The sequence below is a fragment of the Danio rerio genome, chromosome 25 (assembly GCF_049306965.1).
Source record: "Danio rerio strain Tuebingen ecotype United States chromosome 25, GRCz12tu, whole genome shotgun sequence".
In the NCBI taxonomy this organism is placed as follows: domain Eukaryota; kingdom Metazoa; phylum Chordata; class Actinopteri; order Cypriniformes; family Danionidae; genus Danio; species Danio rerio.
In genome coordinates this window covers 10,486,386-10,503,398 of record NC_133200.1, presented here as the reverse complement: position 1 = coordinate 10,503,398, position 17,013 = coordinate 10,486,386, and the positions used below count along the sequence as shown (strand labels likewise).

Sequence of the window (17,013 nt, the reverse complement as noted above, 5' to 3'; positions counted from 1 at the left end):
TCCAAACCATGCAGTGTTGGTGGTCTTCAAGTTACGTGGTTGAGAAACACTGGTATATATGGTACAGACACTCAAAGCTATTGTAAAAAATCATAAAAGAAGCTTTGAATGTAAATATAATCTGACAAAAATTTAATTCAGTACAGTCTTATGTGAACATAAGAACAGGAGTGACCACACTCAGTCCTGGGCGGTCGGTGTTCTGCAAAGTTTAGCTCCAACTTGCTTCAACAAATCTGCCTGGAAGCTTCTAGTATACCTAGCAAGAGCTTGTTTAGCTGGTTTAGCTGTTTCTAATTGGAGTTGGAACTAAACTCTGCAGGGCAACGACCCTCGAGGACACCCCTGGGTTAGGGCATTCCTGGGTTAGAATAACTGCTAGGGACATTCTAGTAGTTATAGAATTCTGGTAGTTCCTAAACCAAACTCTGAAAGTCTACCAGTGTTGTTAAAAAACCGCCAAAATGATTTAAGGTCTTTTCTTGCTTGTATTTTTGGTATTTTCATTCTTAATTGAGTTAAAGGTCAGCATGGTGGCTTGGTGGTTAGCACTGTCGCCTCACAGCTAGAAGGTCGCTGGTTCGAGTCCTGACTGTGCATTGAGTTGGTATTTCTGTGTGGAGTTTGCATGTTCTGCCTGTGTTCACTTTACCCCACAGTACAAAGACATGCACTATAAGTGAATTGAGTAAGCTAAATTGGATGTAGCGTATTAATGTGTGTGTGAATGCTAGTGTATGGGTGTTTTCCAGTACTGGGTTGCGGCTGGAAGGGCATCCGCTGTGTAAAAAATTTGCTGGAATAGTTGGCAGTTTATTCCGCTGTGGCGACCTCTGATAAAGCACAGAAACATGGTGTTTCTTCACGAAATGACATTATTACAGCATTTTTGTGGATCTGTGTACAGTGCATTGGACTTGTTTTGACAACGTTGTCATCGGTTCGTAAAAATGCGAAAGAAAAAACCTTTCCGTTTTTATTACATCGTTGTGGGAAAGCTCCTGATGAAATCATTCATCATCTGGACATGGCTGTTACCGAATGAATACACATTTGTAAGATGTAGAAGAATCAGATTCATGTGTTCCATCTGCGGCACTAAATATCCTCTGGTTGGGGAAAGGGAGGATATTGAAAGCAGATCGAGAATCTCCCTTAATAGCATCTCCACTGTTTTATTGCACCCTGTTCTCCCCTTAATTTCCATGCTGTAAAAAAAATGCAGCTGACCTGCTCGTATCCCACATCTCATTAGACTGCCGGTCTGTAGACCCTCTCAAAGAGCAGCAGTATTTATATCACCCTTATCTGTCAGCCTTCATGTAGTTCTGTGCTGTCATTGTGTACATCCAGACATGTCTTTCCATTTCCTCTCTAGCAGACTCATCAGGCGGGGATTTATTTTTTTTTTCTTTGACAGCGTTCGCCTCATCTTTCTCTGTGGGAACACTCTCCATGCTAGCGCGTCTCCACCTGCCACCACCGCGGGGGTCTGGACTTGCATGGTGCTAACAGATAGTCTGCTTTTGTTTTCGCGGTTGCCAAAACCCATTTCCTCGCCATAACCTCCAGTTGCGACCGTCTGACGGCACCCACATACTTTGTTCTGTATCATTCCCTAGGATGAGCGTACAGTGATGGATGCAGTTATTTTCCCCTTTGTTTTGTGACTTATCCCCTCTGTTCTCGCAAGCACCGCAGTTCCGCAATGTCCTATAAATGAAACACTGTTGCTTTTTACTGATTTGGCATGACTTATCCTTTTCATCCCTTTTTTTTAGTGGAACCGAGATTCTCCTCACTGCAACTTATAGGATTAGTGCATAGAGTACTCAGGAGAAGCTCTCTGTATGTGGAGGACAACCTTTTGGGGAGTTTTCTTTCTGGGAAACTTGTACCAGTACTGATTGTTTGCATTAAATGGAACGTGTTTAAAATTATACGGCTGTTCGTTTGGTCCATGAATCTGATTGGTCAGTTTTGGGGACTATTTTTGGCCAATCCATTTGTACTTAAAAAAAAAATTGAATTGCTAGTCCTCACTAAATCTTTTTTTAAAGCAGTGATTCATTCAGAAAAGAAAGTAAATGATTGTTGTGATTCAGTGAGTCATTCACTCATCTTTTTCAAGATCCTTACCAAACCAATTTATGATTCATTCAGAAAAGCTAAATCAGCAAATGATTCAAATAATCAGATTGCAACACTAATGTGTTGAGGAACAAAACAAGCGGCTTTTACAAAGTAAGTCAAAAACAATGCACGCCATGATTTTGCCAAGTACAATGCGATCCTGGATTAATATCTATGTTAATCCTGGAAGATACTTTTTGTTCAAAAATGTAATCCATATATATTCCCTACCCCTAAACCCAGCCTGATCTCACGACCAAACGTAAGTATTTTACGTTTTGTCAGTTTAGTGGCTAATTTGTACAAATTCTTATGAGTTAAGTTGATTGAGATCAGTCGTACGAAAATGTACGATTTTAAAAAGGAGGTGTGGCACCCAACCCCACCCCTAACCCCAACCGTCATTGGGTGATGAGCAAATGGTACTAAATAGTACAAATGAGATTGACAAATTCATCGAATTAGCCACTACATCAAAAAGTTACGAATTGCTGTGAGATTGTGTTGCTAAACCCAACCATAACTGTAAACTATTTCCAAAATCAGAGGCTAATAAAAGTTGGATAACAGTAGTGTAGAAGTGCATAAACCTAACCATAAGCCAAAACAGAAGCGGTAAACATATCCCTTAATTCTGATTGGCTGATTGGAATGTTCCAGGATCAACATCGATTTTAATCCAGGAACATGTCCTACTTAGTAAAATTGGGTTGCCGGTAAAACACCCTTGGACATATTTATTTAGTAATAATCAAATCGACATCTGAGTGATTAATGGAGTCATTCTCGACCAATTAGTTAAAAGAACTACTACTCAACCGGCACTTGTTACACACACAGTTTGTCAGTTGTGGGAACTTTTTTGCATCAATCCATTTGTGCTTGATATTGCATTGCTAGACCAGGAGACTAATAGAGTCACTGCTTTGAGTCATTGAGTCTTCTTCTTGAAGTCCTTACTAAATCTTTTTATAAAACAGAGGTTCATTCAGAAAAAGAAGAAAATGACTGTTTTGATTCAATGACTAAATTACTTGTTTGTTTCAACGTCTTACCAAATTAATTTATTCAAGACAGTGATTCATTTCGAAAAGAAAAGTCAGCAAATGATTCAAGTCATTTGTATACAACACTGCTGTGTTGAAAAAAACAAAACAAGTGGCTCTTTGAACATATTTATTTAGTAATGAGCGAGTCAATATATTTGAATGATTCATGGAGTCATTCTCGACCAATTACTTAAAAGCACTGATTCGTTCAAATTTTAAATAAATGCCCCTTGTGGATGATTCATCAAGGTGTTTGCTCATGCAATTAGTTTAAAACTTGATCTCCGAGTGAGCCGATGAACATTGATTCATTCAATGGTTAAAAGGATAGTTTGAACTCTCACATGGTCGCCCTCTGAAGCTAAGCAGGGCTGCACCTGGTCAGTACCTGGATGGGAGACCACATAGGAAAGCTGGGTTGCTGTCAAAAGTGTTCTTAGTGAGACCCAACCTGTTGTCTGTGTGGGTATTGTGACGGAGACTCTATACTGCTCAGTGATGATGAGATGTTAAACCAAGGTCCTGACTCTGTAGTCGTTAAAATCTCCGGATGTCCTTTGCAAAAGAGTCGGGGTGTAACCCTGGTTTCCTGGTCAAATCTGCCCACTGGCCTCTATCCATCATGGCCTCTTAACCATCCCCATCTATTGGCTTCATCACCAATCTCTACCAATCAGCTGGTGTGTGGTGTGCGGTCTGGTGCAATATGGCTGCCGTCGCGTCATCCAGGTGTATGCTTCACACTGGTGATGGATAAGGAGATTCCCCCAAAAATGTGTAAAGCACTTTGAGTGTCTAGACAAGCGCTATATAAATGTAAGGAATTATTGAACAAAAATTTTTATTTTGTTATCATTTACTCTACCCTGACTTGTTAACCACCTATTTGAGTTTTGTCGGTTTTGGGGACAATTTCACCTTAATCCATTTGCGCTTGAAATTGCATTGCTTCATCAGCAAACTAATAAAGGCACTGTTTTCACTGAATGAGTCATTTAGTCATCTGTTTTGAAGTCATTACATATTTTTTTAAAACAGTGATTCATTTAGAAAAGAAGTAAATGACTGTTGTGTTTCAGTGAGTCATTCACTCGTCTTTTTCAAAGTCCTCACCAAACCAATTTAATCAAGACAGTGATTCATTTAGAAAAGCAAAGTCAGCAAATGATTCAAGTAATTCGACTGCAACACTGATGTGTTGAGAAACAATACGAGTGACTCTTTCGAAGTGAGTCACTAAAACACCCTTGGACATATTTATTTAGTAATAAGTGAGTCGACATCTTTGAGTGAGCCATGGAGTCATTCTCGACCAATTAATTAAAAGCACTGATTCATTCAGATTTTAAACAAATGGCTCTTTGTGGATGATTCGTGAAGGTATCAGCTCATCAAATTTGTTTAAAACATGTTCTCCGACTGAGCCAATGAAAATTCATTGATAGAAATTAGATTAAGAGTTAGTTTGCCAAAAATGTAGATAGTTTGTAATCATTTCAACCATAACTTGTTACAAACCCATTTGAGTTTTGTTCTTCTGTTGAACACAAATACGTTGTTGATATCCTGCAAGCATTGACTTTCTTAGTATTTAGTTTTCTCAAAATATCTCCTTTTGAGTTCAACAAATAATCATACAGTTTTGGAAACCCCTTGAGGGTGAATAAACCCTCAAGGGGTCAATTTTTAGTTTTGGTGGAACTATCTCTGTAAGCAAATAACTTTTATGTGTGAATCTTTGATTGGCTGTTGTACATCCCGGATCGCAACACCTCGAAGTTACCTTTGATGCTGTAGGCGATTCTACAGTCCATCAGTTGTTCATCCGGCTGTAGATGGATGGCCCTGTGGAAAACTTCCAGTCCTGCTTTCTTTTATATGAAGCAATTCCTAGTCTTGTAAACCAATGGCTGAACTATCATAGTTTATTGATGCCATCCAGCATTCCAATGAATTGTGCTCCAGCAAGCCTGCAGATAAATGAAACCTGGCTCAGGGCCTGTCTCTCTGAGTGTGATTGAAAAATCTAAAGCAAATCTTTTATTTTCTCAATGCCTTGGGTTTTAGAATAGAGCAGTTTTGATGTGACATGTTTGTTAAATGACAGCATTACTCATGGCTCAGCATTACCCGCTTCTGTCAGCATCGCTGGCATCTGTGGCTCGGTGTCATCTGCATGTATGTTGCAAAATGACGACGCAATGCACACTTGGAAGTCGTCTTTCTTTGTTTTGTTAAATATATCTTCCACTTGTCATGTGCTCTCGTTTCTGCTTTCATTCCTCTTCCTTGATTTTTAGTTATTTTCCTGTCTTGACTTTATTCTTTGTCCTCTTTCCTTTATCAATTTTCTTCTCTTCTTTCCCTCAGCTTTGTCTTGTCCTCGTCTTCCTTATCATGTGCTCTTAAGAGCCTATTCTACCAGTTATTTTCCTTGCATCTTTTCTCCTACTTTCTAGTCCCTTTCTTCTTCCCTTCTTACTTATATTCTTTCCATCTGCCTAGTATCCTCTTTCTTTGTACCCTACTTCTCTTTCTCTTTCCTTTTCCGTTCTTAATCTTCCTTTTATTCTTTTTATTGCTCTCTTCTATCTTTACTTTCTGCATCCTTCTGTTCCTTTTTTCTTGCCCTCAACTCCTTATCACGTCCTCCTAATAGCCTTTTCCACCTTTCCTTCCCTACATCTTCCCTCCTATTTCTATACAGTTTTCTTTCTAGTCCTTTTTCTTTTCTCCTTTCCTTCTCCCCGTTTTACTTTTCTTCTTCCCCTCTGCCTAGTCTCCTCGTTCTTTGTAGCCATTTTCTGCACTCCATTCGTGTTTCCCTGCTCCTACCGTTCCTCTTCACTTCCATTACCTCTTCCAATCCACTTTCGTGTTTTCCTGTTTTCAATTTATATCTTTCTTAATTCCCTTGCATTTCTTCACCTTCATTTCCATCTTCCTCTGCCCTTTTCTTTTCCCTTTGCTTTCCTTCCCACTTCTCTTTCCTCTACCATTCGTCTTCCTCTTATTCTTCATCTTGCTCTCTTTTTTCTTCACTTCTCCTTTCTGCATCATTTTGTTCCTTTTTTTCTTGCCCTCTTTTCCACCTGTCTTACCCTACCTCTTCCCTACCCTACATCCTTACCTTTTACCTTTAAGTCCTTTTTCTTTTCTCCTTTCCTTCGTACTTTTCTTCCCCTCTGCCTAGTCTCCTCTTTCTTTGTAACCAGTTTTTCGTACACTCTTTCCTGTTTTCTTGCTCTTCCATTCTTCTTCTCTTCCATCTCCTCATGCATTCTATTTTCTTGTTTTCCTCCTTTCCTTTTATATCTAAATGATTTTCCTTGCACTTCTTCATCTTCATCCCCACCTACCAACTCCTGTTTTCTTTTTCTTGTGCTTTCGTTCCAACTTTTCTTTCTTCCTTAATTCTCCTTTTCTTATTCTTCACCTTGCTTTCTTTTTTCACTTGTCCTTTCTGCATCCTTCTGTTTCTTTTCCCTTGCACTCAACACCTTATCACCTCCTCTAAATGGATTTCCCCATCTTTTCCCCCTACCTCTTTTCCATTGATCTTCTTCATCTCCACCTCCCCACTTCTGTTTTCTTTTGCTTGTGCATTCCTTCCTACTTCTCTATCCTCCTCCATTATTCTTCTTCCTCTTGTTCTCTTCTTTCTTCCCTATATCTTCATGTTCCTTTCTGTATCCTCCTCCTCCTCCTCCCCCCCTCCATTTAACTTAAACTTTCTCTGCCTTTCTTTGTCATGTCACTCTTCTGGTCGTCACTTTTCCACTTCTTCCTATTCTCCCTATCATCTATCATTACTCCTAATCTTTTAGTATTTCATTCTCTTATCTTTCCAATTTTCATGCATTCCCACTATTCTTCTCACTACACTTTTTTTTGCATTTCTTTCTTTTCCATACCTTTGCCGCTGCTTCTATTTCCTTTCTGTTATTACATCTTCTCTTCCATTTTGCTTACTTTCTACTTCCTCTTTTTGCCTCATGTTCCCTCCTGCTTTTATTTCCTTTTCTTTGCTCCTTTTTCTACCCCATTCTCTTGTTTTCCTCCCTTCCCCTAGACTTCTCCTCCCTTCTTTATCTTCCTTTACCGCCTCCTCTCCCCAAAGGTGAACACCATATTAATCCAATACAGTTCCTGACATTTGATTCTCTTGTGCAGAACTGCATGATTGCCATAATTGTTCTCACCTCACCCTGCTCACCCCAGCGTGTGACGGAAAGTACAGAAGCTTTTCGAGGCCACACTGTGCAGAGAAGCACACAGCCGTATTGTTGTCAGCAGCAATGGCATTCACTTTCATGTTATTTGAAAAAATTAATTCACCTCGTTACACCTCGCGCCTTTCAAGGCTTCCTCCGCTTGATGCTCTTCTTTACCTCCCTCCCTGCTGAAGCGTTTACCGCCTGCTTTCTCATTGCTTACTGGGGCTGAAGTTTAAAAATGTATTCATTTCATAATCTTATTTTTTGTTTATCGTTTTTTCATCTAATTCCCTTCCCACACGAAATCCAATTTTGCCAGGCTCATTGTTTGAGAAGCAGCAGGATTTCTGTGGAGTGCTTTTTTTGTTTGCTCCTCTTTTCTCCCTTCTCTCTCAACTTGGAGCAACCTAGATTGTGTTACACTATTTTATTAGTGTAAAATCAAATCAAGGAAGATAAACCAGACCCATACTTGAAACCAGTAGGGATTTTCAGATTTTTTTAAGATTCTGAAAAGTTAAAGCTTTATCTGTCCTTGTAATTGATCGTTTACATGCTAGATATATGTTACAATTATCTCTGCGTGAAATTCAATTAAATGAAGCAAAATTGGGCGTATCGTTTAACTACTGCAAGTCAGTCTGCTTTATAATATATAGCGATAATGCAGTTGAGTATGGTTCATGCATGGTCTTCACAAGCTGTCTAGAAGACTTCCTGGCAGCTATTCAAGTAGATTTGTGATGAGAGAATTGATTGTTATGGCAGTCACTATTAGGTTTAGACCAGCACCCTGCAGAGAGGAAGAGGAAAGGCAGGCAAGAGAATGAAAAGTGTTGAAGCGAGCTTTGCAGTTTCTTTTACATGATGCTGTTATGCCCACAGGGAAGAACATCCATGTTCAACAGCGCTCCTTCGGGTTCTACAAACCGACTGTGCGTGGCTTTTCCTAGTGCTCAGTTTGTCTGCAGTAGTGATATGTATATTAGCAGCAAATTTTCATAATCTTGTAGCCAGTGGGTTGTCTGCATGACTGGTCAATCTTGAGAAAGCTTTATTTAATTAGGAAAATTTAGGTTTAAATTTGCTAGGCAAGACATTTGTGGGTAACCTTTAGGTAAGACATTACCTAGCATGGTGGAAAGAATGCTAAGAGCCTGGCTTTAATTCTCCAGAAATGTAGAAGTAAAGAATCAGGTGTTCAAATCCATTCATGAATGTCCTCTGTCTTTTTAAAAAGTGTAAAGTTTTACCTCTAAATAATTACACTTACATTAGCAGACACATTTAACCAAAACGTGGTACAGTAGGGCGAGGCAGTGGCGTAGTAGGTAGTGCAGACGCCTCACAGCAAGAAGGTCGCTGGTTCGAACCTTGGCTCAGTTGGCGTTTCTGTGTGGAGTTTGCATGTTCTCCCTGCCTTCGCGTGGGTTTCCTCCGGGTGCTCCGGTTTCCCCCACAGTCCAAAGACATGCAGTACTGGTGAATTGGGTAGGCTAAATTGTCCGTAGTGTATGAGTGTGTGTGTGGATGTTTCCCAGAGATGGGTTGTGGCTGGAAGGGCATCCGCTGCGTAAAAACTTGCTGGATAAGTTGGCGGTTCATTCCGCTGTGGCAACCCCAGATTAATAATGGGACTAAGCCGACAAGAAAATGAATGAATGGTACAAGTAAAGATAAAAGCATTACCTCAAAAGAGTAGCCGTATGTAAATGCTTTGACAAGTCTTAAGCTAGTGTCTCCTAAGTGTCTTAAGTGTGTCCTACAGGTGGTTTGTCAAGCCCACTCATTTGAGTTTAGAATTGCACAATGTTTTCTAGAAAGTATATAGTGATATTAAGAAGGTATGGGGTGCACTTGGGGAGGAAAACGATGTGTCTACTTGAGGTGTTTAGTCAGGCCCACTCTCCTGTGTGGAGCACACTCGGAATTGCACAAAAATTCTGAGAAGCAAGGGGTGTTTTTAAGGTGTCTGGTGCATATTGAGAGGGAAAAAAGTGTTTCACTTACAAGTAGCCACAATTAGCTAAACAAGGCCTTCAAGATGTACCTGATGGCATTTCCACCAACACAAGATACTTGAACCTTCAGGAGAACCTCATCCAATTGATTAAGGTCGACAGCTTTAAACATCTTGGACATCTGGAGATTCTGCAGCTCAGCAAAAACCACAATTGAAACATTGAAATTGGAACCTTTAATGGGCTAGCCAACCTCAACACAGTAGAGCTCTTCGATAATCGTCTAACCTGAATTTCCAATGGGGCATTCAGACTTACTAAAAATCCCCAGGCAAGACACCCCTATTCTAAATATATAGTCACTAGTTGATTGTTGACTGACTAGCTGACCTGACTGATTCCATTTGGAATAGATACAAAGAAATGAGTCACATATTCATCTAATAGTAGAGAGAGTAGTAGGGTGCACTATATGTCTGGCCACACATTTCCTGTCCCAGGTTTTATTCATAGTCCAGTCACACACGTGGCTTTAAGTATCTCTGAGAGCCCAATGCTCTGGATTCGTGGGGTTGATTTAAGGATCGGTAGGTGGGAAGCCATGCTTTTATTTATGCCTCCTCTGCAGGAATAAATAAAGTGACACAGACAGACAAGGCAGCTCATATCTCCCTACCTGAGGAGAGGAGGAAACAGAGAAAGCAGACCCAATATTGGGCGCAGCTTTATGTGACTTAGATTGAGAGTGTTGTGCGTGCAAAGACATGAACCCACAGACACCACACACACTCAGAAAAATAAAAATATAAAATGAAATGGATATGAAACACTCTTCCAAGGTCACCTACAGTGCATGTGTGTGAGAAATGTTTTGTCTGTGATTCATTTCCACTGGTCTAGAGGGACTTCTGTGACTAGATAGATTTCAATGTACATGGTGATTACCTTTGTAATTTTGTCTATGCTTCTGTGTAAATGCAGAAAAGAATATTTGAAAGATTGCAATGCTAATTTCCTTCTCCTCAGTTTTTCCATTTAACTGATTTATTAAACAGTTTTGGCCCTTTTGGTGGAGAATTGTGGTATGCAAATTGATTGCAGCACAGCTTTTATGGCAGCGTTTTTGGTGTTAGTGAATTTGCATAATTCATTTAGTAAATCAGGCACTAAAGAGCATGTGCAAATAACCAACAGAAACTTGAATATTTATGACATTTTAATGTGTTTTATCTATCTGTTTTAGCTTTGATTTGTGTTTGTCAGTGTTGCTTATAGTAGTATTTCAAAACTTACATGGTTCTTTCTCTTTTTTTACAGTTTGGCCTGATAAAACCTTTCCCAAAGAGTGGAGAACCTGTCAGCGAATTATGAATGATAAACAAGATGACCTCCTCCCTGATGCAGCAGACGATGAGAGGTCCTAGGTGGAACCGGGCACTGTCCGACCCATTGTTTGTGCTGTCGCTGGCCCTGCAGCTTTTGGTGGTGGCTGGTCTGGTGCGAGCACAGACCTGCCCCTCCGTCTGCTCTTGTAGCAACCAGTTCAGCAAGGTCATCTGTACGCGCCGTGGCCTTCGAGATGTACCTGATGGTATTTCCACCAACACAAGATACTTGAACCTTCAGGAGAACCTCATCCAGGTGATTAAGGTGGACAGCTTTAAACATCTTAGACACCTGGAGATTCTGCAGCTCAGCAAAAACCACATTCGTAACATTGAAATCGGAGCCTTCAATGGGCTGGCCAATCTCAACACACTAGAGCTCTTTGATAATCGACTAACCACAATTCCCAATGGGGCTTTCGAGTACCTGTCTAAACTTAAGGAGCTTTGGTTGAGGAATAACCCTATCGAGAGTATACCCTCTTATGCCTTCAACCGTGTACCATCGTTGAGAAGGTTGGACTTGGGTGAACTGAAAAGGCTGTCATATATCTCAGAAGGTGCCTTTGAAGGCCTCAGCAACCTGCGGTACCTGAACCTTGGTATGTGCAACTTGAAGGAGATCCCCAACCTCATTCCTCTTGTTCGTTTAGATGAGTTGGAGATGTCAGGAAACCAGCTCTCTATAATTAGGCCAGGATCTTTCAAAGGCCTTGTCCATTTACAGAAACTGTGGATGATGCATGCACAGATCCAGACGATTGAGAGAAATGCCTTCGATGATCTCCAGTCCCTTGTGGAGCTCAATTTAGCCCACAATAACCTTACACTCTTGCCCCATGACCTCTTCACCCCACTTCACCACTTGGAGAGGGTGCACTTGCACCACAACCCTTGGAACTGCAACTGTGACATCCTCTGGCTCAGTTGGTGGCTAAAGGAAATGGTACCGGCCAATACCAGTTGCTGTGCCCGCTGTTCATCACCTACCAGCCACAAAGGTCGCTACATTGGTGAACTCGACCAGAATTATTTCCATTGTTATGCACCAGTAATCGTGGAGCCTCCTGCGGATCTGAACGTAACCGAGGGCATGGCGGCAGAACTGAAATGTCGAGCAAATTCTTTGACCTCGGTGAGCTGGATTACACCTAATGGGTCTATTATGACACACGGGGCGTACAAGATACGCATTTCTGTGCTCAATGATGGGACGTTAAACTTTACCAATGTCACAATGCAGGACACAGGAACATACACTTGTATGGTGAGCAACTCCGCAGGCAACACTACAGCCTCTGCTACACTTAATGTGTCCTCAACAGAGAACAGCAGCTTCAGTTACTTCACCACAGTTACCGTCGAGACCACAGAAGCTCCACCTGATGAGGGCCACCCAACAGTACAGCAAAAGAATGGGCCCACTCCCTCTTCTGGAATTTGGGAGACCTTGCCACCTTCCTTCACCACCACCACGACCACAGCACGGACGCCACTGTCTACAAAGGCTACCGACAAGACCTACACCATCCCTGTCACAGCTCAGAGCGACGGCTCCCTCAACACCTTGGATGAGGTCATGAAGACCACAAAGATCATCATCGGTTGCTTTGTGGCTATCACACTCATGGCAGCTGTCATGCTGATTATATTTTATAAAATGCGCAAACAGCATCACCAGCAGAACCACCACGCGCCAACGCGAGCCATCGAGATCATCAATGTGGATGAGGACTGCATGACGGGTGGACCTGCCATGGAGAGCCACCTAGCCCTGCCCCCACTTGATCATGAGCACCTGAATCATTACAACGCCTACAAAACTGCATACAACCATGCCTCCACCATCAATTCTATACACAGCTCTGCCCACGAACCTTTACTAATTCGGGCCAGCTCAAAAGACAATGTACAAGAAACCCAGATCTGAACTGCTTTTCATAATGGGGATTAAACAAAGTCAAAAAAAGACCTCTAAAACTCACAAGGAACCGTATGTGACATATCGATTTTGAAGATTGTCGAAGCAAAGACACAGTAGACAAGACGTATAAGAAGGATGTTGACGGATTCACAAGAACATTGAAAGTTGAGTGTGCGTCAGCAGTTTCAAAAGTGTCTTTACATAACAGAAGTTATTTATTTAAGGAAAATAACTATTGTGGTTTAATCAAAAAAAAAAAAAAAAGATGTAATCTGCAATTATTTTTCCAGCAATTGTTTCTCCATGTTTTTAATGTTATTTTAAGGATTGTTGGTTTACTAATATGCTTTAAAACTCTGTTTAAATCTGTTGCTCCGTATGTGAGGACCCAACTCGAAAAATCATTTGCAGCTCAATACAAAACTTTCCATCTGTCTGAAATCTCATCACATTTAGAGTAAGTACTTCTGATTGTCACATTAGAAAATGTTTCATTTTAGACTCCGCTGAATTTGACAGCACCACATTATTCATTTATCCTCACCGAAAAAAGAGGCTTTTGAAACCAGATTTGATGGTCGTAGTTGGTCTCCCAGTCTGGCCAGGCCCATCTGTTGGCTAGTTTTACCGAGTTTTTGGGCTCCTTTCAACTTGACAGGCCGGGAGACGAGCTTAAACCGGCTAATATTTCAGCAGGGATGGCTGCTACAAACGAGCTATGGATGTATACCTGGCCTCTCCACTTAATAATTTAGAACAAGGAGCCCTAAAAACGTGTCCCCATTTAAAATCGGGCCAAATGTCATGAACGCATGTCTAGTTGATGCATGCAGGGCAATTTCAAATCTTTTCAGTGCTCGGACCAAAGGATTTATGGATTAGGTTCGCATCTGGGGGCAACCCGTGTGCCCTTAAAAACCTTTTGAGACATCTCAAAGTTAAAATAAGCTTTTTAATGGCATACAACATTGTGGATTCCAGTGGCACTTTATCCTTGACAACCTAGTAAAGTTTCATACACAGATTTAGGTGTCTCATTCTATGCCAAATGCTATATGGGCAGGGGGTTGAAGATGCTGTTTTTTTTATTTTTTTTAAGTGGAAATGTGGCATAAAGTTGGTACAGATGCAGCATTATTTCCATTTCTGTCCATTTGTCTTGGTGCTCACCATGGATACCGTTGAATGAATTCATTCGGGGATGTTCTCAAAGGCTGACAGAATGCTGAAAAAGTGGGCAAAGTCAGTTCCGCTCAAATCTGAAGCTTCCAAAGATGCCACAGGCATGTCTTTGTAGATTCTGTAAACTGATTGTGCTTTTCCACTTTCACTCGCATTATATCTATCTTCCTCATTCTGCGCTGTCAATCTTTCTAAGCAGTTATGCAAACTTTTAAGTCGGATTGGATCACTGTTATTTGTTTTCGATACAGACCAAGAATGATACATTCTTCTTTGGCTTAGTAGCCTTCAGGTGCTTGGGGGAATGACTTGGCATTATGAATTAATTTATGAAATCAGAACGGCCTGAGACGATCACTATAGAAACCAATGACCTTGGTGAGGCGAGTGGCTGACAACAGACATTGGCTTGACACTCGCAATATATTCCGAGTCAAATGGGAAAGCAAGGCAAGTCTGGGTGGAAGAGCCAAAGTGGACTCATTTGAAGTACATCATTTAATCTATACAGCAAGGCTGGAGGGCTATAAGTAATTTGAATTAAACTAATAAACTTGTGACATTTTAGTTAAATTTGTAGCATTTCAGTTTGGCCGTTCATATTTCATGCAAAACACACAGGGGATCTGCAAGAAAACTTTCTCTTATAGGTCTTAATACAGATGCCAACCGATGCCATGTGGCATTTGGTGAACCTTTTTTCTCGTATCATATTTTGATCACACACCAGATGGGACTCTGATTTTTAAAAATCGAATGCAATTATGATTGTCAGCTTTGTTATTTCAGATCATTACAACAAAAGTTTTTGAGCGTACCTCCTGCCCACTAGAAGCAAAGGCCATCTGGTGCATTTTCTAATCAAAAAATCAATGTAGAAGAAAAAGTGAGAGACTGTTGTTCATCTGAATATGCTGCTCTTTCTAAACATTTCCTTGTCTTTTTGCATTTTTGTGTTGTCAACTTGATGTCAATCTAAACATTAATTAATTACGGCAAAAGATCCTTATTGTTAATGGAGTTTAGCACAGAAGTAAACCAAGTGTCACAGAGTATTGCTTTCATTTTTTTTTTTTTTTTTAAGATTTTAGTCATTGTCTTAAACTTTGGAAAAAGTCTGTTGTTTTTATAATATTATTATTATTATTTGGATTATTTTCTAAGTTCTTGTGGATTTATTATTATCATTATTGGTTATTATGTCCCATTCTGTAAACACATCTGTGTTTTGGGTTTCAGTTTAGGAGGGAACGAGATGCTTTTCTCTCTCCGTTCCACGTAACTTCTTTCTTTTCGTCTCTGAGAGGGAATGCTGTTCTAGTGGTAGATTTCTATAAAATACATTTTGAAAATAAAAAAAACAAAACAAAAAAAACTTAAAAAATAAACGAATAAAAACTTTTTAAATTTTAATTTTACATGTGCCAAACTGTTCTAAAAGATTTTAAAAAAGAAGAGCGAGATATGCTGTAAAAGATGACTGGATTGATTTTCATGTAAACATTATTTCATGACCTTTAAAAAAAAAAAAAGATGGAGATCGATTATAGAAATCAGAGTTTGTAGTTCATACACAAGATAAGGTTACAAATAAACTATCATTGTCTTTTCTCTATCGTCTTGTTACGTTTCATTCTCAAATGTGTCAAAATGATATGCAAATGTTTATAACATTTATTCATAAGATGAAATATGTGTCTGTGATGTCAGGTTAAAAACTCTACTCATACTTGAAGTGAAGTTTATTCATAAACTAATTTTGAGAGGATCACATGCTTATGATTGCTTGCAGCTGGTCCCGCATTATTCAATTTATGATTCACCAATCAGATGATTCCTAAACCACTCTAAATACCCTAAGTTCCATATAACAGCCATCTTCGTTTTGAAGAATCCCCTTTTCACCCCTACTCCATTCCCAAATGGGTGTCACGGTGGCCCAGTGGTTAGAACTGTTGCCTCAGAGCAAAAACGTCTCTGGTTCTAGTCCTTACCAAGCCAGCAGGCATTTCTGTGCGGAGTTAACACATTCTCCCTGTGCTCACGTACATTCACCCGGGGTTCCCGGTTTCCTCCCTCCGTCCAAAAACATGCAACTTAAGTTAATTGACTAATCCAAATCGGCACCATAGACATGCTCCTAGTAAGTAGTCATCTCTTAAGAGCAATCACTATCTGTTTATTAGCTACTACAGTAGGGGAGCTCTTTAGATCTACCTGAGCTCAAACTCCCCTCTCACCTTGCAAACTGGAGTTAGCCCCAGGCTCGAGGATCTTATGAGCTCAGGGCTCTCTTCCAGGACAGCATGCCAAACAAGCTTTATAATCAATCGTCAGCTAAGTGTGAACTCTTGAAATGTATGAATTTGTGAGCAAAAGCAAAAATATGTTATTGTCATGTATGTCTTTAAATGCAAATAAGCTGTTATTTCCCCACCCCTTTTCCAGAAGAGGCCGGGCCCTGCTAAAAAAATCCAGCTTAAACCAGCCTAGGCTGGTTGGCTGGTTTTAGCTGGTTGACCAGGCTGGTTTTAGAGGGGTTTTGGCCACTTCCAGGCTGGTTTCCAGCCATTTTCAGCCTGGTCTTAGCTGGTCAGGCTGGAAAATGACCAGCAAAAACCAGCTTGACCAGCCTGGTTTAAGCTGGACATAGCTGGTTTTGGCTGGGCTCCCAGCCTGCTAGGCTGGTCAAGCTGGTTTTAGCTGGTCATCTCCCAGCCTGACCAGCTAAGACCAGGCTGGAAATGGCTTGAAACCAGCCTGGAAGTGGCCAAAACCCCTCTAAAACCAGCCTGGTTGACCAGCTAAAACCAGCCAACCAGCCTAGGCTGGTTTAAGCTGGATTTTTCAGCAGGGGAGCCTTTATAGATTGCGCCTCAGATACTTTGCTGAAAAAAAAAAAAAATCAGTTTGGTTTTCTACAGCTCTTTATTCACCGTGTGAGTTTATTTTCCACATGTTTTTTAGCCGGCAGCTAGCTCTCTGCAACTCTCACATGCTGAGCAGGGCTGCGCTTGGTTAGTACCTGGATGGGAGACTACATGGGAAAGCTAGGTTACTGCCGGAAGTGGTGTTAGTGAGACCAACAGGGGGTGCTCAACCTGCGGTCTGTGTGGGTCCTAACACCTCACTATATTGATGGGGACTCTCAGTGCTGCTCAG

The 17,013-nt window shown here is 40.7% G+C and overlaps 1 protein-coding gene across 14 annotated transcripts in view; it reads left to right on the top strand.

Annotated features, from left to right (window-relative positions):
* Positions 1-15,464, top strand: part of lrrc4ca (leucine rich repeat containing 4C, genome duplicate a) — a 385,566-nt gene extending 370,102 nt beyond the window's left edge. For 13 of the 14 annotated variants that reach the window (XM_073942073.1, XM_068217375.2, XM_073942078.1 and 10 more), the window contains one exon: positions 10,678-15,464. In XM_073942073.1, coding sequence (XP_073798174.1) covers positions 10,732-12,675 — 1,944 coding nt within the window. In that variant the 5' untranslated portion in view covers positions 10,678-10,731 and the 3' untranslated portion in view covers positions 12,676-15,464. 14 annotated transcript variants of the gene reach the window in all.
* Positions 15,465-17,013: the final 1,549 nt, after the last annotated feature.